General features: G+C 42.8%; 1 protein-coding gene across 2 annotated transcripts in view; it reads left to right on the top strand.

Moving 5' to 3' along the window:
• The window catches only part of LOC115175488 (zinc finger protein 385D), a 34,971-nt gene extending 23,099 nt beyond the window's left edge, over positions 1–11,872 (top strand). The window contains exons 3-8 of one of the 2 annotated variants that reach the window (XM_029734742.1): positions 2,946–3,056; positions 4,040–4,205; positions 9,907–10,194; positions 10,436–10,617; positions 10,852–10,956; positions 11,249–11,872. In XM_029734742.1, coding sequence (XP_029590602.1) covers positions 2,946–3,056; positions 4,040–4,205; positions 9,907–10,194; positions 10,436–10,617; positions 10,852–10,956; positions 11,249–11,491 — 1,095 coding nt within the window. In that variant the 3' untranslated portion in view covers positions 11,492–11,872. The remainder of the gene's footprint in view (positions 1–2,945; positions 3,057–4,039; positions 4,206–9,906; positions 10,195–10,435; positions 10,618–10,851; positions 10,957–11,248) is intronic. The other variant, XM_029734743.1, reaches the window with a different exon arrangement.
• Positions 11,873–12,100: the final 228 nt, after the last annotated feature.

Here is a 12,100-nt window from a genome sequence, read left to right as displayed (position 1 = left end):
TTGGACCGCAGAGTGAAGGAAAAGCAGCCAACAAGTGCTCAGCATATGTGGGAACTCCATCAAGATTGTTGGAAAAGCATTCCAGGGGAAGCTGGTTGAGAGAATGCCAAAAGTGTGCAAAGTTGTCATCAAGGCAAAGCGTGGCTACTTTGAAGAATCTAAAATCAAAAAAAAAAATTGATTTGATTAACACTTTTTTGGTTACTACATGATTCCATATGTGTTATTTCATAGTTTTGATGTCTTCAATCTTATTCTACAATGTAGAACATTGTAAAAATAAAGATAAAACCCTTGAATGAGTAGGTGTGCCCAAACTTTTGACTGGTACTGTATATTATTTAGTATATGTAAAGACAAGATTAAATCAAGATTAATCTGATGGGTGACGATATTAGCCTATTACTTGGGAATTATATATTATCATTTGTGAATGATGCCCAGCTTGTGCAGTGTCGTGGAAATTCTAATCAAAAGGAAGAGTGACTGCAGATTCTTCACTTTTTATTATAAGGTTTACAAATCTGGAGCTGGTTAACAATCCACTCAACAACAGTGCAGAGTTAAGAGCCAAACAAGCAAGAGTTGGTCTCAGCCTTTATAGGAAAATACAACCACAACCACATGGCAGTTTAGCGGGTATCTGAGATCATGATGGGAACATAGCGCACAAACTAGTGATAACGCCAGTTTTGTTACTCCTTTCTGCTGGTAGAATGTTCGCTGCGGCTCAAGCTAGCCTCTGTTCTCTTCATATCTCCACACAGCTGTGCCCTTGAAAGATACGAAAAGAACAGGATGGACCAAAAATTGTGGTCATTCTTAGAGGCTCTTTGCATTTGCCCACGTGACCAAGTCACTTAGAAACAAGAGAGGAAAAAACAATGGCTTCTTACATGAGAGAAACAGACAGTGGAAATGTACAGGTTTAAGGCTCATACAGTGTATTTGCATAACAATGTTTCTAATTTTGCCACCATAGCAATAAGGCAAGAAACAGCATATGCCTTTTTTTGTTGACTTTTTCAAATCATAATTGCACACGTCATGTAGCCTAGCCCATATGCCTATATGTTTTGATAAGGTTTGTATCACAACTGAAGGGCCAAATAACTTCTTAAAATGAAGCACATTAATCCGCTTTACAACAGGTGTAACACACACAGTGGTTGAGTTTAAAGTTTGGGGAAGATCATTTTCACCATAAAAATGCACCTTTATAATAAAGCATTACATGCATAATTGCATTTGTGATCACTTTTGAGAATTCCCGCTAATTGATTGCATTTTGGAACATTCACACTTATAGCCTACTATAGCCTACTATTTATTTCTCGCACAGAATAGGTCAACTTTTATACTATGCAGGATAGTAGATTGACATAGGCTAGTGCTTTTGATATTCGTTAGGCTTACTCATCTTGTTGGCTAATGAATAGTAAATATGGATAATTCTTCAATATGCACCTCTGTAACGGTCTTCGTCGTCCTCAGATGAAGGGGAAGAGAAATCAGTCCAAAATGCAGCGTGGTAAGTGTTCGTCATTTTTAATGATAAAACTGAACACTAAATCCGACAAGCAAAACAAAAGAACAACCGAACAGTCCCGTCAGGTGCAAAACACTAAACAGAAATGATCTACCCACAAACCCCAAAAGAAAACAGGCTGCCTAAGTATGACTCCCAATCAGCGACAACAAAGTACAGCTGTCCCTGATTGAGAGCCACACCAGGCCAAAACAAAGAAACACAAAGCATAGAAAAAAGGACATAGAATGCCCACCCCAACTCACACCCTGACTAACCAAAATAGAGACATAAAAGGATCTCTTAAGGTCAATGCGTGACAACCTCGGAATTGCGCAGTTGCATCCCCGATATGTCTGTCTTCACTTGTAGCCTGTGAGAAGGACCCGATCACATGACGGGCTTAATAAGAATTTAGATATCTGAGAGAGCCATGTGAGTGAGAGGTGCTTCGGAGCACTCACCTGGGCGAAGGGTATTATAATTATTATATTCAGCCCAAGGGCACAACAATCACACAAAGGGGATGCTGCCGGGAAAATCGAGGCATTATCAAGTGCTTGTCAAATTGTGAATTAAAGACTGATAAAGTGTGTGCAGCCTGCGCAAAAAATAAAGCAGAGCTCATGCCTTTCATGCGACTTTTTTCAAATCATCATTAGAGTCGCATGATGCAGCCTTGGAATGTATTCAAATCAAAACATATAGCCCAATGTTTGTATCACAACTAAAGTTGCATAAATAACCCTAAATCAAGCATATAGGAGGACCAGTTTCTTCGTTAACCACTCAACACAGAATAGCCGCATGTGCGCACTCCCTCAAATCGTTTGTAGAAAATATCCTTTCTATTTTATTCAGCTATATTCAGTTGTATTCTTCATACTATAATATAAAATAATGCCACTGAATTCTCAGCAAATCTTGTCTACTAAATTAACTAGTGTAGCCCACGGCCTTATGGCATAGCCAGACCTGGGCCTAACATATGGATAGCTCAGAGTATGCTATTCTGTTCAACTGAAATAGACTACATTTTCTTTATGTCATGTTTCTTTAGACCTGTCTAAAATAAATAATGGATTTATTGTGATGGTGTAGGCTATATTATATTGATTTATTAGACTTTTTAAAATGTAGATATTCCAAAGGTTTGCGTCAGTGGCTTGTAGGCTATGCATGGAAGCCACGAGATGCTAAATGTGTTTATGTTCATTAACGGTCAATTACCGTGAGACCGGCAGTTATTTGCTTGACAATCACCAGCTGACAAAATGTCATGACCGCCACAGCCCTAGTGTGAGAGCATTTGAGGTACTCTTTAACATTGACATCTTGCTCAACCTTCACTTCTGCCTCAGCCTCTGCCCTAGCCATACCACAGTAATTCAACACCTTTTCACTCTTGTTGTTGCAGATGGACCGCGTTCAAAAATCCCAGATTGGTCCAGGATTTGGACTAACCACGCCCCTTATGAGGAAACCCAGCTCATCGTGTGTCGTGTGCCGACTGAGGTTCAACTCAGAGGTAGGCAGAGTTTGACCTCTTACAGGGCAGTACCAGGGATGCTGCGGGGTTTCACCTCATACAGGGCCAGTACCAGGGATGCTGCGGGGTTTCACCTCATACAGGGCAGTACCAGGGATGCTTGCAGAGTTTCACCACATACAGGGCAGTATCAGGGATGCTGCAGAGTTTCACCACATACAGGGCAGTACCAGGGATGCTGCGGGGTTTCACCTCATACAGGGCAGTACCAGGGATGCTTGCAGAGTTTGAACTTAACCAGTAGATATATACTAAGTGTTGTGTGGTGTGAACCAGTAGATATATACTAAGTGTTGTGTGGTGTTGACCAGTAGATATATACTAAGTGTTGTGTGGTGTGAACCAGTAGATATATACTAAGTGTTGTGTGGTATTGACCAGTAGATATATACTAAGTGTTGTGTGGTGTGAACCAGTAGATATATACTAAGTGTTGTGTGGTGTTGACCAGTAGATATATACTAAGTGTTGTGTGGTATTGACCAGGAGATATATACTAAGTGTTGTGTGGTGTGAACCAGTAGATATATACTAAGTGTTGTGTGGTGTTGACCAGTAGATATATACTAAGTGTTGTGTGGTATTGACCAGTAGATATATACTAAGTGTTGTGTGGTGTTGACCAGTAGATATATACTAAGTGTTGTGTGGTGTTGACCAGTAGATATATACTAAGTGTTGTGTGATGTGAACCAGTAGATATATACTAAGTGTTGTGTGGTATTGACCAGTAGATATATACTAAGTGTTGTGTGGTGTTGACCAGTAGATATATACTAAGTGTTGTGTGGTATTGACCAGTAGATATATACTATGTGTAGTGTGGTGTTGACCAGTAGATATATACTAAGTGTTGTGTGGTATTGACCAGTAGATAGACTTGAGTTCTTACTACTGCATGGTCATTGGAGTTGTTGTCTCTTGTGTGACTCAGTGGTTCTGGTTCTATTCTCTCTGTGTAGAGCCAGGCCTCATCCCATTACAATGGTACCAAACACTTCAAGAAGCTCAAAGCCCTCGACCCACCGGACTGCAAGACCAGAGCCCCCGACACAGTAACAAAGGAAACCACGACCAAGAGCGTATCACCCTGCCCTGTGCCGCCCAGCTCAGAACCCAGTTCAACAGGTTAGTGTGTGTGTCTGTGTGTGTGTGTCAATGACTATATATGAATGCACAAATCCATCAATCACATGACACCATTCATTCATATGTGAAGACTCAATAGCACATTAGAGCCAAATGAAGACGGTTAAGATGGCGTCTCGTGGAGACATAACATGAACAATTTGAGCCACTCCAGTAAGTGACGTAGCTCAGTGCTGCTCCTCTCACTGAGTAACTCATGTTGAAGGCTGAACGATGTGCTGAAGGCCGCCATTAGCAACTCAATTATCTTTATAACTTCTTCTGTGTGCGATTTTAAAATAATACATTCTTGGACATTTGCTGTATTAGAAGCAATAATTGGCATCATGATTGTCTTATTACTTAAGGCCAACCAGTACCGTGGTCGGCCTTGAACTTCAGTGGCTTCAATGAGAGGGGGCAGTCTTTCTCCCCTTGTGTGTACTGCGTGCGTGCGTACATGCGTCTGTGTGTGAGTGTGTGCGTGCGTTCATGAGTACATGTGCATGTGTTTGTGTACACCTGTCTATCCTCACTGTCAAAAAGAGCAGATGGACTAAAAGGCTGAAAGGCATTAAACTCTCCTCCCTCTACATTACCCTAAATACATATTAAAAACAGTGCATTCGGGAAAGTATTCAGACCCCTTGACTTTTTCCACATTTTACATTTACATTTACATTTACATTTAAGTCATTCAGCAGACGCTCTTATCCAGAGCGACTTACAAATTGGTGCATTCACCTTATGATATCCAGTGGAACAACCACTTTACAATAGTGCATCTAAATCTTTTAAGGGGGGAGGGTTAGAAGGATTACTTCATCCTATCCCAGGTATTCCTTAAAGAGGTGGGGTTTCAGGTGTCTCCGGAAGGTGGTGATTGACTCCGCTGTCCTGGCGTCGTGAGGGAGCTTGTTCCACCATTGGGGTGCCAGAGCAGCGAACAGTTTTGACTGGGCTGAGCGGGAACTGTGCTTCCTCAGAGGTAGGGAGGCGAGCAGGCCAGAGGTGGATGAACACAGTGCCCTTGTTTGGGTGTAGGGCCTGATCAGAGCCTGAAGGTACGGAGGTGCCGTTCCCCTCACAGCTCCGTAGGCAAGCACCATGGTCTTGTAGCGGATGCGAGCTTCAACTGGAAGCCAGTGGAGAGAGCGGAGGAGCGGGGTGACGTGAGAGAACTTGGGAAGGTTGAACACCAGACGGGTTGCGGCGTTCTGGATGAGTTGTAGGGGTTTAATGGCACAGGCAGGGAGCCCAGCCAACAGCGAGTTGCAGTAATCCAGACGGGAGATGACAAGTGCCTGGATTAGGACCTGCGCCGCTTCCTGTGTGAGGCAGGGTCGTACTCTACGAATGTTGTAGAGCATGAACCTACAGGATCGGGTCACCGCCTTGATGTTAGTGGAGAACGACAGGGTGTTGTCCAGGGTCACACCGAGGCTCTTAGCACTCTGGGAGGAGGACACAAGGGAGTTGTCAACCGTGATGGTGAGATCATGGAATGGGCAGTCCTTCCCCGGGAGGAAGAGCAGCTCCGTCTTGCCGAGGTTCAGCTTGAGGTGGTGATCCGTCATCCACACTGATATGTCTGCCAGACATGCAGAGATGCGATTCGCCACCTGGTTGTCAGAAGGGGGAAAGAAGAAGATTAATTGTGTGTCGTCTGCATAGCAATGATAGGAGAGACCATGTGAGGATATGACAGAGCCAAGTGACTTGGTGTATAGCGAGAATAGGAGAGGGCCTAGAACAGAGCCCTGGGGGACACCAGTGGTGAGAGCACGTGGTGCGGAGACAGATTCTCGCCACGCCACCTGGTAGGAGCGACCTGTCAGGTAGGACGCAATCCAAGCGTGGGCCGCGCCGGAGATGCCCAGCTCGGAGAGGGTGGAGAGGAGGATCTGATGGTTCACAGTATCAAAGGCAGCAGATAGGTCTAGAAGGATGAGAGCAGAGGAGAGAGAGTTAGCTTTAGCAGTGCGGAGAGCCTCCGTGACACAGAGAAGAGCAGTCTCAGTTGAATGCCCAGTCTTGAAACCTGACTGATTAGGATCAAGAAGGTCATTCTGAGAGAGATAGCAGGAGAGCTGGCCAAGGACGGCACGTTCAAGAGTTTTGGAGAGAAAAGAAAGAAGGGATACTGTTACATTACAGCCTTATTCTAAAATGAATTAAATATTTTTTTCCCCTCATTAATCTACAGACAATACACCATAATGACAAAGCAAAAACAGGTTTTTAGAAATTTTTGCAAATGTATTTAAAAATATCACACTGACATAAGTATTCAGACCCTATGTACATGTATACATACAGTTGCAGTCGGAAGTTTACATACACCTTAGCCAAATACATTTATACTCAGTTTTTCACAATTCCTGACCTTTAATTCTAGTAAAAATTCCCTGTCTTAGGTCAGTTAGGATCACCACTTTATTTTAAGAATGTGAAATGTCAGAATAATAGTAGAGAGAATGATTTATTTCAGCTTTTATTTATTTCATCACATTCCCAGTGGGTCAGAAGTTTACATACACTCAATTAGTATTTGGTAGCATTGCCTTTAAATTGTTTAACTTGGGTCAAAAGTTTCAGGTAGCATTCCACAAGCTTCCTACAATAAGTTGGGTGAATTTTGGCCCAATCCTCCTGACAGAGCTGGTGTAACTGAGTCAGGTTTCTAGGCCTCCTTGCTCGCACACGCTTTTTCAGTTCTGCCCACAAATTTTCTATAGGTTTGAGGTCAGGGCTTTGTGATGGCCACTCCAATACCTTGACTTTGTTGTCCTTAAGCTATTTTGCCACAACTTTGGAAGTATGCTTGGGGTCATTGTCCATTTGGAAGATCCATTTGCGACCAAGCTTTAACTTCCTGACTGATGTCTTGAGATGTTGCTTCAATATATTCACATAATTTTCCTGCCTCATGGTGCCATCTATTTTGTGAAGTGCACCAGTCCCTCCTGCAGCAAAGCACCCCCACAACATGATGCTGCCACCCCGGTGTTTCACGGTTGGGATGGTGTTCTTCGGCTTGCAAGCCTCCCCATTTTTCCTCCAAACACAACCAGACTTGTGGAGGTCTACAATTTTATTTTTCTGAGGTCTTGGCTGATTTCTTTTGATTTCCCCATGATGTCAAGCAAAGAGGCACTGAGTTTGAAGGTAAGCCTTGAAATACATCCACAGGTACACCTCCAATTGACTCAAATGATGTCAATTAGCCTATCAGAAGCTTCTAAAGCCATGACATAATTTTCTGGAATTTTCCAAGCTATTTAAAGGCACAGTCAACTTAGTGTATGTAAACTTCTGACCCACTGGAATTGTGATACAGTGAATTATAAGTGAAATAATCTGTCTGAAAACAATTGTTGGAAAAATTACTTGTGTCATGCACAAAGTAGATGTCCTAACCGACTTGCCAAAACTATAGTTTGTTAACAAGAAATTTGTAGAGTGGTTGAAAAACGAGTTTTAATAACACCAACCTAAGTGTATGTAAACTTCCGACTTCAACTGTATATTCTCAGTCTTTAGAGGTTCAAAAGCAGCCGTTTACTTGTGTGTTTGTAATGTATGCAGATCTGTGAGTATGTATGCGTCCACAGCTCTAGGAGTTTGCGTTGTTTGTTCATCTCTGCAGATCTGGGAGTGTGTATGTGCCTTTATATCACAAGAGGTTGGTGGCACCTTAATTGGGGTAATGGCTGGAGCGGAATCAGTGGAATGGTATCAAATACATCAAACACATGTTTCCATGGTTTCCATGTGTTTGATGCCATTCCCTTATCATATTTGTTGGTGTGCATGAGTGTTTTAGAGTGGGAGGCATATTGTTTGATAATAATGCGACATAGTGAGAGACCATTTTGATTAATGTGATAGCGATAGAGTTAGTTTTTCTGTGTGTGGAAGAAACAAGGGAGCTTTGTGATGATGACTTTGTCAAACAGCCTTATTGCCATTTTAGAGAGACAGTCAATGAAAACAAACAAACAAACCCTCACGGGCCTAATCACCATTACCAAGGCAAGGTTCCCAAATTCCCTTCTTCCAGTCTGTCTCACTGCAGATAATGGAGTATAATCATCTCAATCCAAGCCTCTAATTTTCCCACTCTGAAAAATCGAATCAGATTCCCATAGGGGTAAATCCATATGAATTAACACCATGGAAGAAGTGGTCAGAAAGTGACTTTTTGGACCTGAATGCCAAAACAGGTGCTCAAAGTTGACCCATTTTGTATTCCCCATCATACAATGAGACATCTATGTCTATGTCTTTTATGAAAACAATCATTTTTTTTAACCTTTAATGTCAATGATCTAAAGTCTCTGATTCTTCTCATATTCACATATGTTGTAGCTTAGAACCGATTTGAGGTTTTTGTGTTGTGCCCGCCATTGGTTGAGACACAACATGGTCTTGAATACAGGGTGTCATTTCAATCATAGAAATATTATTCATAGAATGGACCTATCCCTTCAGACCATTGCAATTCAACTGGTACACCATTGAAATTGAATTGAAATTTTAACATTAACTTTAGAAGCCTTTCAAAACTCAAATACCCTACAAGTTTGCATTTCCTGCTGGGCAGGAAGATTCTCAGAAACAAAAGAGTGATCAAATTAAGATCCTACATCTGTAGGTCTCCTATGGAGGATTGACAGTATATTTTAAAACAACAGATCTTCCCATTAAACTCAACATTCTCTGATGTGTGGATGTCTAACCATCTTTGTGGTACTATTTGAAAGTCGAAATGTATATTTGATTCCCATTTTAGTACATTTAACAGTCAAAACATGACACCCACCCTGTATTCAAGAGCATGTTGTCTCAACCGATAGCTGGCACAACACAAACACCTCAGATGATGTAAAATAGGGTCTAAGCTACAACATATGCGAATATGGACACGTTTCAGATAATTGATGCTTAAGGCAAAAATTACATAATTGCTATAAATAAATATATAAAACATTCAATACATTATAGAATTGTTTGACAACCCTGTTTTTGTAAACTTTTAAAAGACATCAATCTCAACCGTTTATCTTTTCCAGTGATCAAAAAAGGTCAACTTTCAGCACTTCTATCTCTTGAATGTTTTGGCATTCAGTTCCAAAAAGTAACTTTCTGAGCAAGTCAACAATGGGTAAATACTGTATGTAATGAAGGTTTTGTTCAAATCAAACGGGGTGCTGTCAAAAAGTGATTGAATTCAAGTGGATTTACCCATAGGAAACCTTTGATTATTACCAAGATTACAGCTAATGAATCTCATAGACACTGGTGTGCTTTTATCTGTCTCAGTGAGTTATGGTAAGAGTTGAGAAACTTGGGATGCGTCCCAAATGGCACCCTTTTCCCTACATAGTGCACTACTTTTGACCAGACCCCTCTGGGCCCTGGTCAAAAGTAGTACACTAGATAGTGAATAGGGTGCCGTTTGGGACGCAGACCCTGCAGTGGTAATCAGCATTAGAGACTCTGTTAGAGGTTGATGTAGGAGAGAAGAAAGCATCAGAGTTAACTTATCTCCCCTCTCTCTCACCACCACTGTCACACACACAAACACTCTCCCCACTAATTCACCGTTCACCACACTCAAATTCGTTTTCATTTTACGATGACAGAAAATGGAGGGATAAACCCTTATCACGATGCTCTTTTCTATTCTTCTGTGTAGATGTCACAGCCGGAGCCGTGTTGTCACCACCCTCTGCCTCCGGGGTGGTTCCATCGACCTGCTGCCCATCTGTATCCATGGAAATGCCCTCTGACCCCTCTTTGTCACTCTGTCCCCTGCTGGAGAAGGAGATGGATGGAGTGGTGGAGGAGGTTGTAGAGTCGGAGGAAAAGAAGGCTAAGAGGCTACTATACTGTTCTCTCTGCAAGGTGGCGGTCAACTCTGCATCCCAGCTACAGGCTCACATCAGCGGTGAGAATGAAGCTTTGCTGACCTGTTTGTGTACAGGTGTGTGTCATCATCATGTTGCAACAAGTCCGTCTTCTTAATCATTGCTCTCATCAGGTCAATACCACACCAATCGATCACTCACTCCCTATCCCCAAGGGTTAGGCCATTATTGCCATCGTCATCCTCCCCATTGAGATGCACCTTTATGTTGTAGCCAGATGTCCCACTTTGTTAATACTGTACTTAGTTGGCGTCTCTGCTTCTAACCTTTGACCCATCTGACCTTTCACCCTGTCAGGCACGAAACACAAGACAATGCTGGAGGCCAGGAGCGGCGACGGAGCCATAAAGTCATTCCCCAGGTCAGGGGTCAAAGCCAAGCTGGCCACTCCCACTGAGGTGTCGACTGGGCTACAGAACAAAACTTTCCACTGTGAGATCTGCGATGTGCACGTCAACTCCGAGACACAACTCAAACAGGTTAGTTGTATACTGTATTTAAACTGAAATCTGCCCTTTTATGAATATTTATACATCTGCGTTCCAGAGATGAGAGGAAAAAGTGGGATTTTAATTAGGTTTAGTGTTTCCATTAATTTCCCGTGACCTGATGAATCTATGAGCTAGACTGACCCATGTGGCTAAGACATCTCCTTCTCCCGCATCCCTGTCGCCCCTCCTCCTCTCTCCACCCCGCCCCCTCTCTCTCCTCAGCACATCAGCAGTAGAAGGCATAAAGACCGTGCAGCAGGGAAGCCAGCCAAGCCCAAGTTTAGCCCCTATGGTCTGCCGCCTCAACGCAACCAGAATCTACATACAGTGAGTACCACATTATTGTCTTTTGGCAGTACTTTACTGGAGGTTTTGTTTGTGGTTTACATCTGGTATGATTGGATTGGAGTTGTTTTGCAAACTGTTGTAGATTGTGGAACAGGTGTGATAGCGATATGGTTGCGATCACGCTGTGATTTAATTGTAGACTGGTTGCGATCATGTTGTGATTTAAATGTAGACTGGTTGTGATCATGTTGTGATTTAAATGTAGACTGGTTGTGATCATGTTGTGATTTAATTGTAGAATGGTTTTGATCACGCTGTGTGTGGTTTCCAGGTTGGGATCACTCTGAGGAAGGAGCAGGACTTGGCGAAGCCTCTCGTCTCGTGCCTCTTACAGCGCCATCTCTCCCTCGCTGCTGCTGCTGCCATGGCAAACCTGTCCCCATTCCATTTGCGCCCTGCCCCTACATCTGGCTCCGCCCTCTTTCAGACTCAGCCCCTCCACCAGACCCTATTACATCCTGCCCCAGGACCTCTCCGTACGGCACATACATCAGTTCTGTTCTCACCGTACTGACTCAGACCTGAACCAGATTTGGCCTACTCCTGACTCAGACCCATGTCAGATGGACCAGAACCCAACAGAACCTGTGGGACCAGTGCAGACAAACTGCAGTCTGTAAAGTTGGAAACAGAGCTGGGATCAGATTCAGAGTATTTATCTCTACTGACCATCTTGGACCAGGGTGTCTATGTTGGTTTTTGTGCCATGCTTGAGCGGGTGCGTGTGTGTGTGTGTGTGTGCGTGTGCGTGTTCGTGTGTGTGTGTGTGTGTCTGTGTGTGTGTGTGTGTGTGTGTGTGTGTGTGTGTGTGTGTGTTCATGTGTTCTTTCGTGTGTTTGTGTGTTTGTCATGAAATTTGAGTATTGTTTTTTAATAAAGAATTTGTTGCTTACCTTGATTTTACCTTAATTCATCTTTGGTTGCCGTTCAAGAATTTCTCAAAAACTGAAATGAATTAAGAGATGCAGATCCTTCATTTTGGCTTCAAACGATCGGCCTCAATTATTTATTACTTAGAGTACAGTTAATCCCCTTGGCTTAACTTCTTCAGATAAATCACAACAGGAATGTTCTCCTTTACCGTGACTTTATTGTCTGGGAGATGCTGCTGTGCACAGGAGGA

The sequence above is a fragment of the Salmo trutta genome, chromosome 36 (genome assembly GCF_901001165.1).
Source record: "Salmo trutta chromosome 36, fSalTru1.1, whole genome shotgun sequence".
Classification (NCBI taxonomy): domain Eukaryota; kingdom Metazoa; phylum Chordata; class Actinopteri; order Salmoniformes; family Salmonidae; genus Salmo; species Salmo trutta.
This window is presented reverse-complemented; position numbering and strand designations above follow the sequence as displayed.